At 48.4% G+C, this 19,737-nt stretch overlaps 2 protein-coding genes and 1 long non-coding RNA gene across 12 annotated transcripts in view; all 3 read right to left on the reverse strand.

The window, feature by feature from the left end:
- The window catches only part of B4GALT7 (beta-1,4-galactosyltransferase 7), a 33,118-nt gene extending 29,431 nt beyond the window's left edge, over nt 1-3,687 (reverse strand). For 4 of the 10 annotated variants that reach the window (XR_009453053.1, XM_059698152.1, XM_059698155.1 and 1 more), the window contains exons 1-2: nt 3,521-3,677; nt 1,445-1,597 (exon numbers count right to left, since the gene is read on the reverse strand). Coding sequence is in view for 7 of the 10 variants with exons in the window: in XM_059698152.1 (XP_059554135.1) it covers nt 1,445-1,597; nt 3,521-3,570 (203 nt within the window). In the remaining 3 variants the exon portion in view is untranslated. Of the gene's footprint in view, nt 1-1,444; nt 1,598-3,407; nt 3,496-3,520 lie in introns of those variants that run through there. The other 6 variants (XR_009453054.1, XM_059698158.1, XM_059698156.1 and 3 more) reach the window with 6 other exon arrangements.
- A 1,634-nt stretch (nt 3,688-5,321) lies between these two features.
- On the reverse strand, nt 5,322-8,817 carry TMED9 (transmembrane p24 trafficking protein 9). Its single transcript, XM_059698160.1, has 5 exons — nt 8,603-8,817; nt 8,339-8,439; nt 7,514-7,639; nt 7,080-7,226; nt 5,322-6,161 (listed from the first exon to the last, which is right to left on the reverse strand). Exons 1-5 carry the CDS (start codon nt 8,784-8,786, stop codon nt 6,012-6,014), a joined length of 708 nt encoding a protein of 235 aa, XP_059554143.1. The 5' UTR covers nt 8,787-8,817; the 3' UTR covers nt 5,322-6,011.
- Nucleotides 8,818-9,059: 242 nt separating this feature from the next.
- Nucleotides 9,060-9,836, reverse strand: LOC132235568 (uncharacterized). Its single transcript, XR_009453055.1, has 2 exons — nt 9,553-9,836; nt 9,060-9,160 (listed from the first exon to the last, which is right to left on the reverse strand). It is a non-coding gene; the product is annotated as an uncharacterized LOC132235568 (long non-coding RNA).
- Nucleotides 9,837-19,737: the final 9,901 nt, after the last annotated feature.

The following is a 19,737-nucleotide window of genomic DNA, read 5'->3' on the forward strand; positions in this document are numbered from 1 at the left end:
CCATTCCTTGATGCTTTCTTATTTTCTGTGCATGAGCCCTGGCCAGACCATGAAGGCTGGGATAAGGCTCCTTGTATCTTGCACTTGCCCCTCCCCAGGACAGGGGTTCCCGACCTGAGCTGATGGCAGGAGCCTGGACTTAGAGATCTCACCCACTGCCTTCCACACCCTGTATGTTCACCACCTGCTGAAACGTTGGCTTCATCCTGCTTCTCACACCAGAAAGCTCCCTAAGATCTGGGTCTGTGCTGGCATCAATCACCAGCGAAAAACCCAATGTTATTTTCGGAAGATCAGGCCTGCCCCCAAACCAATGCAAGGCCCAAACTGACAGTGGCAGTTCACTGAACAAGTCCCAAAGCTTCAGTCCAACAGGCAGCCCATGCGACAAGAGTTGAGAGATGGAGTAGGGAAAGAAAGATTGGGGTTTGGGCTAGTACCCGGGCTCATTTCAGAAACTGGGAAGACAGCTGGCATCTTAAACACTGAGGTAGTGCTGAGAGAGATTGGCCTTTAGGTTAGAAAGTACAAAAAAACAAGTGTAATTCACCTGATTCTCTTGCCTCTCTCTCTAGAAGTTCCTGAGGGTAGTGAAGGAGAAGCTGGGGAATCCAAGAAAAGGGAGGCTTCCTCTGCAGGACTCCCCATGAAGTAATCAGCAAAGCAACCTGTCTATAACCTCTAGGAGTCACCAAGTAGCTACCAGGCTTATAGATTCTACTTCCTAAGTGTCCCTTGACCCTTCCTCACCTACTGCCTCTCTTCTGTGCTTGGGTCTCATTGGTCCTTGCCCAGCTCAGACCTCTTCAATCTCATGGATGATCCTCTTCTGTTTACAAGAAAAAGACCAAATTCCTTGGTCTGACAGTCAAACCCCCGTGACCTGGCCCCATCTCGTTGCCCCTTACCACTCATCCAATGCTATAATTTGGCCAACTCTGAGCTCCTCTGCTCACCATATTCCTTCGTGCTCCAGCCCTCACACAGCCTGATGCTTCTGCCTGAAATGCCTTTCCTGTCTGAAAGCCCCTCACTGATCCTTCAGGGCCAAACTCCAATGTCATGGCCAGCACTGCCCATCTTCTCACGTATACAAACTGAGATACATGCCCCTTCTATGCTTCCATGGCATCTGGTACTTCACCCTTTGGAGTACTTAGAGGTTTGTAATCCCCCAAGTCCCTGCTTGTCTTCCCCATAAATAATCAGGTTCCTGTCTGAGGCTGCAGCACCAGACACACAGCAGAGGGCATGCGAAGTGAGCTACAGGAAGGGTTCAAGCAGCCAGGGCATGCTTTAAGTTATGCAGTTAGAGCCACACCAAGTCCTGCCTCTCTATAGTGGCACAATTGCCAACCAGAAAGCCAGCAGTCCTGAAGCCAGGTCCCACACACAGCAGAGAGAGGGCTGGGTAGGACACCCACACAGGGGGCTTCTGACTTACCCCCCATTGTCCTGTGGTGGGGGTTTCCGATGGGGAGCAGAACCCAATCCTGCCAGTGGCCTGGGAAGGCTGGAGTCTCTACTGATTCTCCCTCTGAGCCCTTTCTGGGGATGGGGTGGAGACCGGGGAGGTGGACATGGGGAACTATCCCACCTTCAGGGGAAGAAGCAATGACCATTACCCAGGGTATGGCACGAACTGGGCACTCCATGCCCTTTCACATGCTGTTTCCTTGGTCTAACTTTCCCTTCCTTCCTACCAGCATCACATCCCCATTGGGTACTCTCATCCAGAGCTGTTAAAAGTCTAAAGTGCTGAACAGCTTAATTCAGAGCCGAACCCCAATTCCTTCGGACAGTGGACAACACTGAGAAGTTGCCCTGATGCCACATGATGGCAAACTCCAGATCTGTAGTCCCATCGGCTCCCAGGCCCGGGCCACCCTGCTCTGAGGGGCAAACCAGATGAGGTTTTTTCTCCTTCTTCAGTCTGTGCCCAAGACTAGGAAAGAGAAGTTTCAAACCGAGGCAGGCTGGCTCCGCAGCCAGCACTCTCCATTGCTACATTAGCCTGCATCTGTTGCATGGACCTTAGTACCCCTGTGTCAAAAGCGAGAAGAGACATCAGTAACTTTTTCTGAGAACACAGTGTTTGTCCAAAGGTTTATGAAAAGGGATCAGGAAATGAAAATTGTCTTCCACTACCTTTCCTTTCTTCTCTCACCCAAATCGTAGTGATATAAGCTTTGAATAATCAAATGCTCTGATGACAGCACTTCCAAATGGCAAGGGTAAGTGGAAGATACCTCCTCTGTGCCAGGCACAGTATCAAGGATTTTACGTTTGTCTCCCTCAGTCCTCATATAGCTCTCTTCCCGGTTTCAGAGATGGAAAAGCTGAAGTCGGAAAGATTAAGTGATATGTTTCTGGTCACATGGCGATTAAAGAGGATTTCTGCCCGGGGCTAACTCCACAGTTCTGGCTTTCTTTCTATTATAGTCCTGTCTTCTTACTTCAACACCAACTCTGAAAAATCCCCAAAGATAAAGAGTTGTGCCCACTATATCCCAGAACCAATTGGCACATGGCCAAGTTAAGAGATCTAAAGGGAACGAGGTGTCATTCGCTGGGTAAAGACTCACTATGTGCCCTGACCAGTTTGGCTCGGTGGATAGAGCGACGGCCTGCAGACTGAGGGGTCCCGGGTTCAATTCCCATCAAGGGCATGTACCTTGGTTGCAGGCTCATCCCCAGTAGGGGGTGTGCAGGAGGCAGCTGATTGATGTTTCTAACTCTCTATCCCTCTCCCTTCCTCTCTGTAAAAAAATCAATAAAATATATATATTTTTTAAGAAGACTCACTATGTGTTCTAGGTGAGAAGAGTTTTGGGGTCACATCTCAAGATTGAAGTGTCCTCCCAAATGTAGACAAGTAAAAAGCTCCACCTCCCCGATTCTGCTTCAGTGGTAAACATTAGCTCAGGCCTGGGCCAGGCCATACCTAACCCGGGGCAGGCTCCGTGCAAGTGCGGCTGCAGGGGGTGACCCAGCGCTGCGGGAGGAGGCCCGCTAGCCGGGCAGCGGGCAGCGGGCAGAGCTGCTGTTCGGCGCGTTCCCTTGGGTGGCCCAGAAAGGAAGGGGAAGCGCGAAGGAGGGAGGGTCACCGCTACGTGGAGGTGGAAACAGAGAAATGGAACAGACCGGGGACAGAAAGACAGAGATCCATTCAGAGAGGTCAACGGAGCCACTGACCAGCACTCAGATAGGGAGCGGCCAGAGGAGAAACTCCTGAGAACACGACTTTGCAAAGAGAGAACCAGGAACTCACAAAGGAAAGTCAGCGGAGAAACAGACCCACGGGTGACGGAGCCCTGCAGAGTGACAGAGACTGGAAGCCACAGAGACCCACACGGAGACAGACACGCACTCCCGAGACCCAGTGACCCATGATGAGAACCACAGACCCTCAGAGAGCCCCGCAGAGACGAGTCGCGACAGCCTCCGGCTCCTAGATTCCGCCCCGCGGCCGGTAAAGATCGGCACCCGGAGGACAGGGCCCGGGGCCGGCGCCGCTCACCTGCCGTCCTCCCAGGGCAGCTGCGCCGCTTTCCTCCGGGAGGGGAACATCGTGGGGGGAGGCGGCCGCGCATGGGGCTCGAGCTCCCAGCCGGGCGGGCCGGCCTCCTCGGCCTACGCGGCACCTCCGCCTCCCGCCCCGCCCCTACCCGTCGCCCAGCCCCTCGGTCCTGCGGGTCCTCTGCTCCGGCCGCGCCGTCTGCTCCCCGGAGCTGTGGCGACAAAGGTTCCGCCTGTGGAGAAACACGCGAGCACGGCTACCACTGGACTGCTAACTGCCCCCGCTTCCTAACATCCCGAAATACTGAGGCCCCAGGGGGGCTCAAGTCACTGGGTTGGGGCAGGACTTTCAAACCGGCGCCCTGGGGTTATTTGCATCTTCCTCCTTTTCCCAAGGGAAGGCGAGGAGCGTCTGGGCCTCCTGGCTGTCAACTCAGGTGCATTCTTCCTCTGCAACAAGCTTGGAGGACCGCAAAGCCAAGCTCAGGGCTTAGTCTTGCGTTCAAGAGATACCCCATGGAGTTAGGAGCCAGGCACTACAGACCGATGGACTGGATTCGAAACTTGACTCTGCCAATTCAGCTATGTGTGGGGGCAAAACAATCTCTGTTCCCTCTCCTAAGTATACGTATATACCGTGCCTGATCTACATGATTGCTGTGAGGACTAAAGGAAAAAATAAACTTGGTAGAGAGATGGACACAATAGATTTAGATTTAGTTGTCTCTTTGGGCTTCTCTTGGCGGTGACAGTTTCTCAGACTTTCATAGAGGGGATCAGAAAAAGGACATAAGTAACAAGTCAGGAAATCTGCATTAAGTATGGATTTTAGTTAATAATAATGTATTACTAGGTTAATATTTTATAAAATTGTTTTTTATTGATTTCAGAGAGGAGGTATAAACATTGATGAGAGAAGCATCTATGGCTACTACCTCCTGCATGCCCCCTACTGGGGATCAGCCTGCAACCTTGGCATGTGCTCTGATGGGGAATCAAACTGTGACTTCCTGGTTCATGGGACAACCCTCAAACAATTGAGTCACTAGCCTGGCTACGTTCATTAATTTCTAACAAATGTACCATACTAATACATGACGTTAATAATAGGAGTAACTCCCTGATTGGGTTACAGGCTCCATCCTCAGTAGGGGGCATGCAAGAGGCAGCTGATTCCAGCTACTGGGTTAAGCCCATCAATATCCTTATCCCTACCTACCCAGGGATTTCTGTCCTTCCCACACCTGCAGCATTCCTGTTCAAAGAACTGCATTCTAAATAGGCATTTCCTTGCAGCACCATGACAAGTCTATTCTGAGTCCACCTACTCTGGAAAGGTAGGGAGGCACTTCATGAGGGAGCTGGCACAGAGGAAGTGGTGTGAATTTGAACCCCAACCCAATATACTTGTTGGATATCCTTGGGCAAAACCACTACCCTCTGCTGCAGGAAGGGATGGAGAGGATGAAAAGAATGAAGTTCAGCCTCGTGAGTGTGGCTATTTGGATGAGCATTGACCCATGAACCAGGAAGTCACAGTTCAATTCCCCGTCAGGGCACATGCCCAGGTTGCCAGCTCAATCCCCAGTAGGGGACATGCAGGAGGCAGCTGATCCATGATGTTTCTATCCCTCTCTCTCCCTCTCTGAAATCAATAAAAATATATATTTAAAAAACAAAGATTGACGTTCAAAGGTGGGTACTCATCTTGGAATATGAAGTGCTTTGCCCACTGGAAGAACTGACATTCCCTGAAGTGTTATGCCCACTGATAGTAGAGTAACTTTACATTGGACAAGAAGTCTTTTTTAAATTTTTTATTGGGAAACCAATGTAACAAACCTAGACTTATTGAAAATGAAATCAGTAACTAAGACTCTGCAGGCCCCATCCCCAGCCAGCACCAAGACCTCTGCTTGCCCTGATCCCAGTTCCTCAAGCCCCAAAAAGGACACCCAAGTGAAAAACCTGGAGTCAATCTCAGGACCATTTTCCCACTTTGCAACCCCCTCTATATCCCACCCTCAATTTACACACACACCCTGGATCAGCAGGCTGGATTTAGGCCCAAGGAGGTTCTCAGGGTGGCAGAGAATCGCAGCTATATCCCAACCTGCCTAAAACCCCAAGTTAGCAAGGAAGACAAAAAGTAAACTGACTTGCCCACCCACTCCCCTCCCCGCAGCCACCCCAGATAACAGCCTCACATCCCTGATCAGTAACATTGTGATTCTGAGGTGCCAGTGGGGCTCCCAGTGGCTTCAATAGCCCCTAGGAGATTACTGCAAAGGCCCAGAGCTCAGGAGAGAGGGCAGGCATTTGCCCCACCACCTGCTCAGTATTAGCCAGCTGAGCTGCTCCCCTTAGCTTGTGCCTGGGGTGCGTGTGACCTCTCTTCCCTCCAGAACATCCATGGCTGGGAATCAGTCCTCCTGCCAGAGAGAAATCAGTTCCAGGAGGCCTCTTCTCCCCCAGCCTGGGAGGAAGGATGGCTACACCAGCTTCTTGGCTTCAAAGAAGCTCTTGAGGTGTCGCATCTGCCAGACTCCGATGGCTACGAGGATGAGGGTCTGCAGAATGGACCACCACAGCACCCGTTGGTTGGTGCTCTCGCTGGTCTGCCGGAAGCGCTCCTCTCGCCACTGTGGGAGGAGAGAATGAAAGAAGAGCCTGAATTGGCTGGGCCCCACCTGGGTCCATTAGAACTGCTGGGTTACCTCCCTGGAATATGGCCCAGGGCCAACTAGTTCTGCACAGGTACCAGTCAAATGCTGCAAAGAGCCACCCCACGTGGGGACTGTCTTCACCCTCACTATCCAGAGGACCTCAGGTAACTTAAGTCTGTTTTGCTCTGTCAGTTACAGACCTCCCAGGTCCTACCCTGGCGCTTAGAGAGGTAAAGTAGTGTGGTATCACCCTCAGACAGAGCTGTCCTGAAGTGCCCAGGAATGGGCTTGCTGAGTCCTCTCTGCTCAGGTCTCCCAACTGCTCCTTGAAGATTGTGGGCACAGGTTGCAAACTGGTGGTCCAGGGGCTGCACCTGGCCCATACGTGTGTGTTGTTTGGCTCACACAGTATTTTGCTAACATTTAAAACCAATGAATTTTTCACACAAAAACCTGGACCTCTAGCTCCTCTTAAAACCCAGAGCCAGCTAGAATTTCTACAAGGTTGTCCTTGGCTGGCAACAGTAGCTGTCCCTGGTTAGGCAGGTTACTATCCTACCAATCCTTATGGTCATAGATCCACTAATGGAACCTGCTTACTCCTGGACACAGGTGAGTTTGAAACCCCTGGGATCACCTAGAGCCATGGAAATAGCACCCAAGTTTTGGTATCAATTCCTGCTGCCACTCTGTAACTGTGTAACCTAGGGCAATAACAGCCTTAAGAGACTGTCTCCTCAAATACAAAGAAGAGTTAATAATAGCCATCCCACCTTTTATATTTGCAAAGTAGACAACCTGGTATGTTTCATAATAAATCTGACATGTAACTCCTGGCTGAGCCAGTAGGCAGCTTCAGAGAAGAAGCCCACTGATCCTAGCCTAGCCACTCACCCGCTGATAGTTCTGTTCTTTCTGGATCTGCTCCACTTGCTCCACCAGCTGTCGTACTCGTAGTTGCAACTCACTCAACTTGTCTTTGGCAGCAATTTCTGCATAGTCATTGGCGTGTTCACCCACCTGAATGTCCAGATGGACTCTCTGTGAACAGACAAGGAAGAGAAAGACAATCAGGTAGCTCTGCTCCCTCTTCATGCCAAGGGCTGACAGTCAGTCCACCCACCTTCCTTAAACTGTTCATTAAGCCAACACTGATGAAGCCTCCTCAGTGTCCAGCTCTATGGGGCTCTAGACACACAGAAAAGAATAAGCCTTGGCTGATGCTCTGTCCAAGGTATGTATGCAAAGAGCTCCACATACTCATCTCATACCCACAGTATCACCAGTCCCGACCCAAACAGGGGCTGGTCCCATGTGAGTCCACTTACCAACATGCCTCCAGCAAAAAGGGAGAACTTGGTGGAATTGGAGTGAAGACAGATCTGATGCTCGCCAGGAGTATGGGACGTGAACGTGAACCTGCCTTCAGAGCCATACTGCCGGGCCAGAATGACCTGGAGAGAAAGGGCTTTAGTCAGAGTCATTGCATGGAGCTGGATGGTGCTTAAGGCTTTAAGTGCCTCAAAAATCGGCAAGCAGAGCTGTAGACATCCCACAACACCAAAAGGTCCAAAGCTGCTCAGAAGCAGTTGCCAAAAGCTTGTCTGAAAACTATTTGGAATAGGGGCAAAAAAATCAGGCATAGCTTGGCATGTGACTGCTCCTGGGAAGTTTTCTTTTATTCATAGCTCACGCCCTTTCAATGATTTTGGTGTCATTCATTTTTTTAGGTGACAGCTAAAGGGATTTGAGGGTTGTTTTTTTTTCTTTTAATCGCTGTCAAAATTTAAAGCTGCTCATTCTTTTTGGAAAGTACACTGTTCTATGAAACCCTGACGTGTAGATGTCACAGCTTTAGAGTTGGCAAAATTGTTTCTCAGCACCACAATTAATCCTCACACTTATAAAACAGATGAACTTGCATTACACAGACTAGTAAATGGCTTAGGGAAAGAATCATGCAGCAGTCAGTATGAGGCTGAGAGGAGAGCCAGTATTCCAACAGTCTAAGCCAAGTCTGGATTTCCCCACATAACCAACTGTTTTTTACCAACTTAGCAGATGTGGAAACCAGGAGGGGAAGTGTCCGCGCCTGCTTGGTCTAGCGCTGAAGTGCAGAGCGGAGGGCTCCGCGGGGCAAAGGGGCCGCTCACCTTGTCTTCTGGGTCCTTCACCTCCACGAACATGCCCAGTCCGGGGGTGGCTGGCTGGTACTCCTCCCGCTGCTTGTCATACAGCTGCGTCCGGTAGTTTCCTGGAGGGAAGCCGGGCGAGCCCAGGTCAGCGGTGACTCCAGGTCCGCGGCAGCAGGAGCACGGCGAGGCCTGCTGCTCCCGGCTCTGGAGCGCTGCTGACCCTCCCACACCCCGCGCCCCGCGCCCACATTCTAGTTCCCAACTGTCCCCTTCCCCCCGCACCTATAACCATGGTCTCGTCCGGAATCTCCTCAATAAAGCACTTCTTCTCTGTCTCCCCGATGTGAAAGTAGAGCGCGCCTCCGCGGGCCGCAAACCACAGCAGCAACAGAAGGGCCCGAACCACCCAACCCAGCCCAGCTCCCAGCCAGGGCCTGAAGACCCGCACGCCCAGCTCCGCAGCCATCTTGCCTCACCTGGCCGCGCAGCCGCAATTGGCCGCGCCACGTACCCTTGCCGCCGCCGCGGGGCCTATCGGGACAGCGAGTTCCGCCGGGGCGGGGTGGGGGTGGGGGGCGGGAAACTGGACTATAAATCCCGAGATGCCTCGCGGCTCTGGCGCGGCAGTACGTGATTGGGCGCGGCTTCTACCTGGAACCGAATTGGCATTGAAGTCACAAAGTGGAAAGTTTCTCACCATCGGGCTCCCGTCGCGGCCCGGCGACTGGTGATTATCTCCTTTTTACAGATGATGAGAGTAATGCAGTTTGAGGTTGAGGAGCGAATTATGATCAGACACAAGATTCGAAACTGGGATCTCTGATTTTCCTGGCATAGCATCTGCCGTTATGGGTTTGCTTCTGTATTTAAAAATTCAGCTTTGAAAAAAAGGACATAAGCAATGCTCAGATTTATCATCAGATGTTTTTCAAAATAGAAAAATCATTCCGAAACCGGTTTGGCTCAGTGGATAGAGCGTCGGCCTGCGGACTGAAAGGTCCCAGGTTCGATTCCGGTCAAGGGCATGTACCTGGGTTGCGGGCACATCCCCAGTGGGAGATGTGCAGGAGGCAGCTGATCGATGTTTCTAACTTTCTATCTCTCTCCCTTCCTCTCTGTGAAAAATCAATAAAATATATTAAAAGAAAAATCATGGTCTCCCTTTACCACTTTTTTGCCCCCCAAACTTCTATCACTCTTAAATCCGGTCTGTATGGTTTCAAGACTCCTACCATCAGCACCAGTGTTTACTCCTCCACGAGGCCTTTGAGCCGGATCCCGGCTCTTCGCTGGACCCAATGACTTCCGTGCCCCAATGGCTGGCAGGATAAAGGGCCATAGGGCTTCTTGGGACAGAGCAGCCCGGTTTTGAAGAGGTCTGCACTAAATGTGAGATCAGCAGGGGTCTGGACCCTTTCCTTCGTGACCTTCCTGAATTTTACCCAAATTTCGGTGTATTTTGGCAGCTCACCGGAGTTAGCCGTTTATTATTGTGCTTCCACAAAGTTGCATTAGAAGTTGGAGGTTCCCCCACCCCCCCAGAGTCTTTTTGTTTCACTTGGCCCTAGCGAGGAAAGTTTAGTGGGAATGTGTTCACATTTCCTCATCATTGAGAAGTCTATCTCATTCTTCTTAAAAATAGTAGTATTTCATAATATGATTGTATTTTACTTTTTAAGCATTCCTCTAATGAAAGTGATTAAGGTTTCTTTCCCCCTAATTATTTGCTCTTATAAATAATGCTGCAATAAATATCACTGTTCATTGGCCGTGGCTGGGTAGCTCAGTTGTCCATCCCAGATCAGGGCACAAACATGACTCAACCAATGAATGCAGAAACGAGTGGAACAATAAATAAATGTTTCTCTTTCTCTCCCTTCATCTCTCTCTAAAATTAATACATATATGTAGATTTAAAATATGTATATTTAACTGTATCAACAGTTAGTTTCCTTTTATAAAAAGTAGGTCATGGTTCGATTCCCAGTCAGGACACATGCCCGGGTTGCCAGCTCGATCCCCAGTGTGGAGCATGCAGGAGGCCTTCCAAATTATTATTTCTTATTTAGGACTTGCCTCAGAATGACCACTTAACCCCAGGATGACCACTCTTTTCAGAGGGACCCCTGGGGTTGGGACCTTATTCTAACACTTCTGTAGGGAAGTAAGTCACAAAAGAGCAACAAAAGCCATGGGAGAGCTGCACACACACAGTGGAAGGGGCTCCCCATCCATATCCACATAGGTCCTTCACAGTCACTATGGAGGCAATGGCACATGTTTCGTTTTATAGAAGAGAGCCAGCAAGGGGTAGGCCATTCTAAAACCTGGCCAGTTCAACTCAATTCTTGGCATTCTGTTCTCTGCCATAGCTACTTTTCTACAGGTAGAGGAAAGACCCCAAACAAAGAGGTGAAATTCACTGCCTCTGTTTTTATAGAGCTGGCAGCACGAATGAGAAAAACAGTATGTTCTTGTGACTATCATAACAAATTACCACAAAGTTGGTAATTTAAAACAACAGAAGTTGCCCGGCTCATGTGGTTCAGTGATTGAGTGTTGACCCAGGAACCAAGAGGTCGCCAGTTCAATTCCTGGTCAGAGCACATGCCCTGGTTGCGGGCTCGATCCCCAGTGTGCAGGAGTCAACCGATCGATGATGTTCCTGTTTCATAAGTGAATATATTTACTTATACTACAAGTTATATAACTAGAAGCAGACTATAATCAGAGTTTGCAGACTGGTGGCCTGCAGTATATTTTGTTTGTCCTGCACAGTCTTTAAAATTTTTTAAATTAATTGCCAACAGTACCAGTACCAAAGTTTCTGTAGTATAAATTTTAGGAAGTGTTGGGTAGGCAAATTGGTTGAAGAAGCTTGAAGCTGTCTTGCAACACTTGACATAAATGGGAGGAAATGACAGTTGTGTATATCCAGGGGGTATGATAAAGAAGGAGTCAGCCTCTCTCTGGAGAATACTATCTTAGGCAATCACTCATGGATGAAAGAACCTTTGTGGAAGTCTAGGTTTCCAGAGGAGAAGTTCCAGCAAATGGAGCAAAAAACAAAACAAAACAAAATGCATTTGGAACAGTTTGATTTTACCTGCATCATCTGTAACCCAAGGCAGCTGGTGATTTATCCAGTGGGATAAAGGAAGAGCATGTGGCCGAAACCGGTTTGGCTCAGTGGATAGAGCGTCGGCCTGCGGACTGAAAGGTCCCGGGTTCGATTCCGGTCAAGGGCATGTACCTGGGTTGCGGGCACATCCCCGGTGGGGGATGTGCAGGAGGCGGCTGATCGATGTTTCTCTCTCATCGATGTTTCTGACTCTCTCTCTCTCTCCCTTCCTCTCTGTAAAAAATCAATAAAATATATTTAAAAAAAAAAAAAAAAGGAAGAGCATGTGAGTGAGCACCTGGCTTCCCCAGCAGTGCAGAACTCTGCCAAAGAAGCCCATTTCTTTCTTGCTCCATCCAGAGTACTGAGTTGTGAGCTGCATGACTGGTGAGTGGGAATGGGCCGGGAGAGCGGTAGATAAGACACTCAGAGGGAATTAGAGGAATAGGGATCCCACTAACTATATCACAAACTTCATTAAGAAGCCTGCCCAGCCCTAACGGGTTTGGCTCAGTGGATAGAGCGTCGGCCTGCGGACTGAAGGATCCCAGGTTCGATTCCGGTCAAGGGCATGTACCGTGGTTACGGGCACATCCCCAGTAGGGGGTGTGCAGGAGGCAGCTGATCGATGTTTCTCTCTTATTGATGTTTCTAACTCTCTATCCCTCTCCCTTCCTCTCTGTAAAAATCAATAAAAAATATTTTTTTTAAAAAAAAGAGTTGCAAGACTCAATGAGCCAGAGCACAAGCAGCAGCAGCAGCAGCAGCAGCAGCAGCCTGCACACCAGCTGCTGGGGCTACTTTGCCTGTGGACGCCCCCCAATGGCCCACAGACACTGCCAGTGCTCTGTGTGCTTCACTTCCTCACAGCCCATCCTGTGGCTCGGTCTGTGTGTGTGCTCCTCATGCTGGTGAGAGAAAGCTTTGGCAGACAGCTAGTACAGAAAACTGGCCTTCATCAGCCAGCCAGGGAGAGATCACAAACTTGAGCTGTAGCTTTACCCTTGGAAAGGCAAAAGGGAGGTTATCAGCACGGGGTCTGGGACATAGCAGGATTGAGAGAAGGCACACAGCTTATGAATTCTGCCACTAGATGGAGCAAGAGGTGTGGAGCAGGCATAGCCATAGAAGGTCTGAGAGAGCCTCAGAACCCCTAGGAGGGCTGATGGAAGGTAATTGTCTCCCAAAGGCAAAGAGTAAAGCCTGGAGGAGGCGACTGCTACTTCAAATGTGAAGACAGCAACATCAGACTTCAAGGAACATAAAAAAAGAAAATCAAGGAACATGACACCATCAAAAGATTACAATACCTCTAGCTGGTCTGGCTCAGTGGACAGAGTGAACTAGTATCCGGTTCGACTCTGGTCAAGGGTATGCACCTTGGTTGCAGGCTCCTCCCCTGCCTGGGCCCTGGTTGGGGATCGTAAAGGAGGCAACCTATCAATGTGTTTCTCTCGTATTAATGCTTCTCTCTGTCTTTCCCTCTCTTTTCCGTTCTCTCTAAAAAGATCAATGGAAAAATATCCACTGGTCCCCCCCCCCGCCCCCCCCCCCCAGCAAAGCACACACACACACACACACACAAAGAAAAGATTATAATAATCTGGTAACCACTGCCAAAATATGAACATCTGTGATTTTTTTAATGTTTTTTTAATTGATTTTTACAGAGAGGAAGGGAGAAGGATAGAGAGTTAGAAACATAGATGAGAGAGAAACATTGACCAGCTGCCTCCTGCACACCCCCCATTGGGGATGTGCCTGCAACCAAGGTACATGCCCTTGACCAGAATCAAACCTGGGACCCTTCAGTCCGCAGGCAGACGCTCTAGCCACTGAGCCAAACCGGTTAGGGCTGAACATCTGTGATTTACTTAATAAGAAAGTCAAATAACTTTTGGCCTGGCCAGTGTGGCTCAGTGGTTGAGTGTTGACTTATGAACCAGGAGATCGAGGTTCAATTCCCAGTCAGAGCATATGCCTGAGTTTTGGACTAATTCTCCAGTGTGGGGAGTGCAGGAGGCAGTTTATCAATGATTCTCTTTCATCATTGATGTTTCTCTCTCCCCCTCTTCCTTCCTCTCTGAAATCAATAAAAACATTTTTTTTAAAAAACTCTTATCTTTAATCTCTACATATATGAGTTACTTTTCTACAGTAGCCTTTCTTCATTCAACCGACCCTGGCCACTTCTCCAGATCTTCATTTTCCTGTGGGGGCTCCCCTGTACAGGTAAAAATCTATACAGTTGACCCTGAACAATGTGGCGCTGACTGCACCACACAGTCAAAAATCTGTGTATAGTCCAGTGGGTGTAGCTCAGTGGTTGAGCATCGACCTATGAACCAAGAGGTCACAGTTCCATTCCTGTAGGGGCACATGCCTGGGTTGCTATCTTGATCCCCAGTAGGGGGTGTGCAGGAGGCAGCCAGTTGAGGATTCTCATCAGTGATGTTTCTATCTCTCTCCTTCTCCCTTCCTCTCTGAAATCAATAAAAACATATTTTTTTTTTCAAAATCTGTGTATAACTTTTGACTTCCCCCAAACTTAACTATTAATAGCATACTATTAACCAGAAACCTACCAATAACATAAACAGTTGATTAACACATGTTTGTATATTATATGTATTATAGAAGACTACTGTCTTCTTACAATAAAATAAGCTATTATGTACCTTGGTTGCAGGCTCCTCCCTTAAAATGTTATTAAGAAAATCATAAGGGCCGAAACCAGTTTGGCTCAGTGGATAGAGCGTCAGCCTGCGGACTGAAAGGTCCCAGGTTCGATTCCGGTCAAGGGCATGTGCCTGGGTTGCGGGCACATCCCCAGTAGGGAGTGTGCAGGAGGCAGCTGATCGATGTTTCTCTCTCATCGATGTTTCTAGCTCTCTATCTCTCTCCCTTCCTCTCTGTGGAAAATCAATAAAATATATTTTAAAAAAAAAGAAAATCATAAGGGCCCTAGCTGGTTTGGCTCAGTGGATAGAGCGTTGGCCTGCGGACTGAAGGGTCTTAGGTTCGATTCCAGTAAAGGGCACATGCCTGGGGTTGTGGGCTCAATCCCCAGTAGGGGGCCAGCAGGAGGCAGCTGATCAATGATTCTCTCTCATCATTGATATTTCTATCTCTCCCTCTCTCTTCCTCTCTGAAATCAATAAAAATACATATTTAAAAAATTTAAAAAAGAAAATCATAAGGAAAATGCATTTACAATATTTATGGGGAAAATTCTACATATAAGTAGACCCATGTTCCCCACGGGTCATCTGTATACCTCTCTCCTATGAATCTATCCTCTGTCAATTTAGTTCTCAGGCCCAGCCAGAGACCCTAAGACAACCTTCCTAATGCCGCGACCCTTTAATACAGTTCCTCATGTTGTGGTGACCCCCAAACATAAAATTATTTTCGTTGCTACTTCATAACTGTAATTTTGCTACTGTTATGAATCGTAATGTAAATATCTGATATGCAGGATGTATTTTCATTGTTGCAAATTGAACATAATTAAAGCATAGTGATTAATCACAAAAACAACATGTAATTATATATGTGTTTTCCGATGGTCTTAGGCGACCCCTGTGAAAGGGTCTTTCGACCCCCAAAGGGGTCGCGACCCACAGGTTGAGAACCGCTGCCCTAAGAGGACAAAGGTACAGTTTTGTCTCCCAATGGTGCTAAGGTCTCCATTTACATCTCACAGTCCTAAGAGACACTGCTTTTATCCTCATTCTCTAGATAATGAGACTGAAACCCAGAGACATCAAGGACTTTCCTAAGGTCACATGGTCAGTAAGTGGCAGTGCTTAGATTGCAAGGTACATCTGACACCCAGGCCTTTCAACTACCATGTACAGAGGAGTGAGTTACAGATGGCTTCAAATAAAAGACCTTTAGACTGGCCCACAAATGATCAGCACAAGTTTGTCAGATCTAGGAGGGTGAGGGAGAGAATACAAAAAGTGTTTGAGCGTATCAACGTAGTAAGATGGGGCTGGAACCCTGGGTTCAAGGAAGAGAGAGGCAAGGAAAGAGGCTGCTACAGGCCCTAAATACCAGGCCTGATAACTTGAAACTTATCCTGTAGGTGGGAGCCTCCTGGATTGTCCTCAGTGTGTGTGTGTGTGTGTGTGTGTGTGTGTGTAAGAGAGAGAGAGATGGTGCTTGAAGACAATGTGGGGACAGCATGGAGGCTCGGCTGGAACAGCAGTTCTCAATATCACTGTGTTTCAGAATCATATGGGCTGCTTAAAAAAAAATCACCTGGAACCCACTATCGAGTCTGATTCAGCGGGGCTGGAGAGAGGCCCAGTGATCTGCATTTTAACAAGTTTTCCAAGTGATTCTGGTGCAGGTGGTTACTTCAAGAAACTCCAGCAATCCAGAGGGAGAAAAGAAGCAAGGAGAATAATTATGAGGGGGCTGCCAGAGATAAATGATGAGTCTTAAACTCCAATGGTAACAAAGAAAATAGAAACAGCCTAACTACTATGGCAGGATAATGTTTTCATAATGTTCCCTTCTTTTTTCTAGTAATTCACCCCCACCCTCTTTCAAATAGTTGGTCCATTCTGTGTTCATTGCCCCTCAGGAGTGGGATGTGACAGGACAGAAAACAAAGTAAGGAATCATTCTGGAATGTATTGGACTTGTTTCAGATAATACACGAGTTTTGGGGAGTGGTTATAGATGATTTAGGACTGGTCATGAGTTGATAACTGTGGAAGCTGAGTGATGGCTGCAAGGGAATTCATTATAGAATTCTACCTACATTTTAAGAAATATATTTTATTGATTTTTACAGTGAGGAAGGGAGAGGGAGAGTTAGAAACATCGAGAGAAACATCGATCAGCTGCCTCCTGCACACCTCCTACTGGGGATGTGCCCGCAACCAAGGTACATGCCCTTGACCGGAATCAAACCTGGGACCTTTCAGTCCGCAGGCCGATACTCTATCCACTGAGCTAAACCGGTTAAGGCGAATTCTACCTACATTTGTCTATTTTCCAAATCTTTATTAAGAAAAGATTTAGCCCTAACCGGTTTAGCTCAGTGGATAGAGTATCGGCCTGCGGACTGAAAGGTCCCAGGTTTGATTCCGGTCAAGGGCATGTACCTTGGTTGCGGGCACATCCCCAGTAGGAGGTGTGCAGGAGGCAGCTGATTGATGTTTCTCTCTCATCAATGTTTCTAACTCTCTGTCCCTCTCCCTTCCTCTCTGTAAAAAAATCAATAAAATATATTTTTTTAAAAAAAGAAAAGATTTAAGTACTTCTGTATTTGGTTTCAAAAAGACTTAGGGGAAAGGAGTGAAATTTCAGACAGCCAAAAAGTTGCAAGAAACTTCATGAGCAAGAGAATAGGGAGAACTGGTCCAGATGAAGAGGTGCCACTGGCAAGATACTTCTGCACTTGGGAGAGAGTAACTCATCTGATCAGTGTATTTGGGGAGAATATGGTACAGGCTCCGCTCAGCTCTGCTCTTCTTCTCTTAGGATATGCCTGCCTGCAGGGGTACAAATTCGCTGCCCCTCCAGGGGCTCTGGGAGGGAGGCCTACCAGTCAAGCACTGCCATCACAGGGAGTGTGGGGGAGTCTGCCGAACTCACGGGCTCAGTAATATACTAGTATAAGCCCACAATAAGCAAATGCTTGGTCTTTGTCAGTAATAAGGGAATAATCCAGACTCTGCCTGCCTATACTTGGCTTCATTTTCCAGTATGCTTAGAAACTTAGTCAGAAAGACAGTGCCATCTATTTGGGTCCACCAGAAACCCCAAAATGAGGGCTTCAGGGGTCTAGTGAAAAGGAAGGAAGAGAAGGTAGATGGAGGGAAGTGATGAGAGCAGAGAGGGACCCGAGGAAGGAGCAAAGAATCCAAGAGATTGGAATGCTGCCATGGGGAGCAGCAAAATCCAGTGTGGAGATGTCTCTGAGATATATCTAGGCACAAAGGACCTTAGGTAATCTCAGCAAGATTCCCATAGGCCAGAGTGGCATGAGGCAGGGAGAGGGCTATGGTCTCTAGCAGAGATTGAGAACAGCCAGGTATCGCCAGTAACCAGTGGGGACCAAAGGTATCTCTATGAATTCTATGTATGAATGCCTGTGTGTATGGAAGACCTTGAAAACTCGATCCTCCAACACACACACACACACACACACACACGCACACGCACACGCACACGCACACATGCACGCACACACACGCACGCACACATACACACCAAACTGCTAGAGCTCAGGGCCTTAAATATAACCCCAGAGAAGGGGTAAAACCCTCAATTAGTTGAGATCAAGTTTCTGCCACTTCAGCAGAATGGGAGTTCAAAATAGAAATTAAGTTGAGTTATAGAAAACTTTAATTATATATTCAGGTGAATTTATGAACAGAGATTTCTTCTTGCTGGAATAAATGCATATATTTTATTGTTGTTGTTGTTGTTAATCCTCACCCGAGGATATTTATCCATTGATTTTCAGGGAGAGTGGAAGAAAGAGGGAAAGACAGAGAGAAATATCGACGTGAGAGAAACACATCGATTGGTTGCCTAAGCCCTGACCACTGAGCTTTCAAACCAGCTAGGGTTGGAGTAAATGTTTTGAAGGCAGAATCAACAAGACTTGGAGGCCAGATGCGTGATGGGGTAGGGAGGAATAGGAAGTCTCTCCCCGCTTTGGAAGATTTGCTTCCCAAACACCCCAGGCAAGATCAAGTTCTTCAACACTGTCTGCCGTTTTCATTCCTTGCCTTTATGGTTTTTCCTCGTGGCCCTGTAACATGGGTTCAATTGCTCTTGCCCATTTAATTAGTGATTTGGAGCAATTACCAGTCACTCCAATAAAACAATCTACTCTACTAGCAATTTTCTATTTACGTCCTAGAACACATAGCTGTTAAATCTGCACAGTTCGTACTATTGCACAGTGGTCTCTGTAACAAGTGTGTTGGGCTTTGCCCTGACTCTCTCAGGCCCTCTGGGCCTAGGTGTTACAGAGACCATTTTACAGTAGTAGGGACTGTGCCCAGGCACCATCACCCTCATGGAAGGTCCAATTCTCACCCTGGGCATCAGATCTTCCACGCTGGACCTCATCTCTACTCCACTCCAGGAGGATGTGGATAAAGGGGAACCCTTCTCGTGCACTGTAGGTGGGAATGCAGACTGGTGCAGCCACTGTGGAAAGCAGTATGGAGATACCTCAAAAAATTAAAAATGGAACTGCCTTATGACCCAGTGATTCTACTTCTTGGAATATACCCAGAGAAACCCAAAACGCTAATTTGAAAGAATATGTGCAGTCAGGCCGGTGTGGCTCAGTGGTTGAGCACTGACCCATGAACCAAGAGGGCACCAGATCAATTCCAGTCAGGGTACATGCCTTGGATGCTTCAGTAGGGGGCGTGCAGGAGGCAGCCGAGAGATATTTCTCTCTGTCCCTCTATTTTTCTCCCTTCCTCTCTAAAATCAATGAAAACATATTTTTAAAAAAAGAAAAATAAAGAATATGTGCACCCACCCCTATGTTCATTGCAGCATTATTTACAACTAGGGGCCCGGTGCATGAAATTCGTGCACTGGGTGGGGGGGGGGGAGTGTCCCTCAGCCCAGCCTGCCCCCTCTCACATACTGGGAGCCCTCAGGCATTGACCCCCATCACCCTCCAATCGCGGGATCGGCCCCTTGCCCAGGCCTGACGCCTCTGGCCTAGGCGTCCGGCCCGGGCAGTGGGGACCTGCAGCTGCAGCGGCCCCACGATCGTGGGCTTCGCTTTAGGCCCAGGCAAGGGACCCCTAGCTCCTGGGACTGCCAGCTTCGACCGTGCCAAGCTCCCATCGCTGGCTCCACCCCTACTTCCTGCTATCACTGGCCAGGGCGGCAAAGGCACCTGATTCTCCGATCATGGCTGGGGGGCAGGGCAAAGGCGGCCCCAGGGCCGCCTTTGCCCTGCCCCCCAGCTCTTAGCTCCCCCCTGGGTTTCCGATCACTGTCAGTGGCAGGGGGCTTCTTCCTGCTTTCCCTTTCGCCTCCCTGCATTGTGCCTACATATGCAAATTAACCGCCATCTTGTTGGCAGTTAACTGCCAATCTTAGTTGGCAGTTAACTGCCAATCTTAGTTGGCAGTTAATTTGCATATAGCCCTGATTAGCCAATGAAAAGGGTAGCTCATATGCCAATTACCATTTTTCTCTTTTATTAGTGTTGATAGCCAAGATTTGGAAGGACCTCAAGTGTCCATCAGTAAATGACTGGATATGGCACATTTATACAATGGAATACTACTCAGTG

This window comes from Myotis daubentonii, chromosome 5 (genome assembly GCF_963259705.1).
Source record: "Myotis daubentonii chromosome 5, mMyoDau2.1, whole genome shotgun sequence".
Classification (NCBI taxonomy): domain Eukaryota; kingdom Metazoa; phylum Chordata; class Mammalia; order Chiroptera; family Vespertilionidae; genus Myotis; species Myotis daubentonii.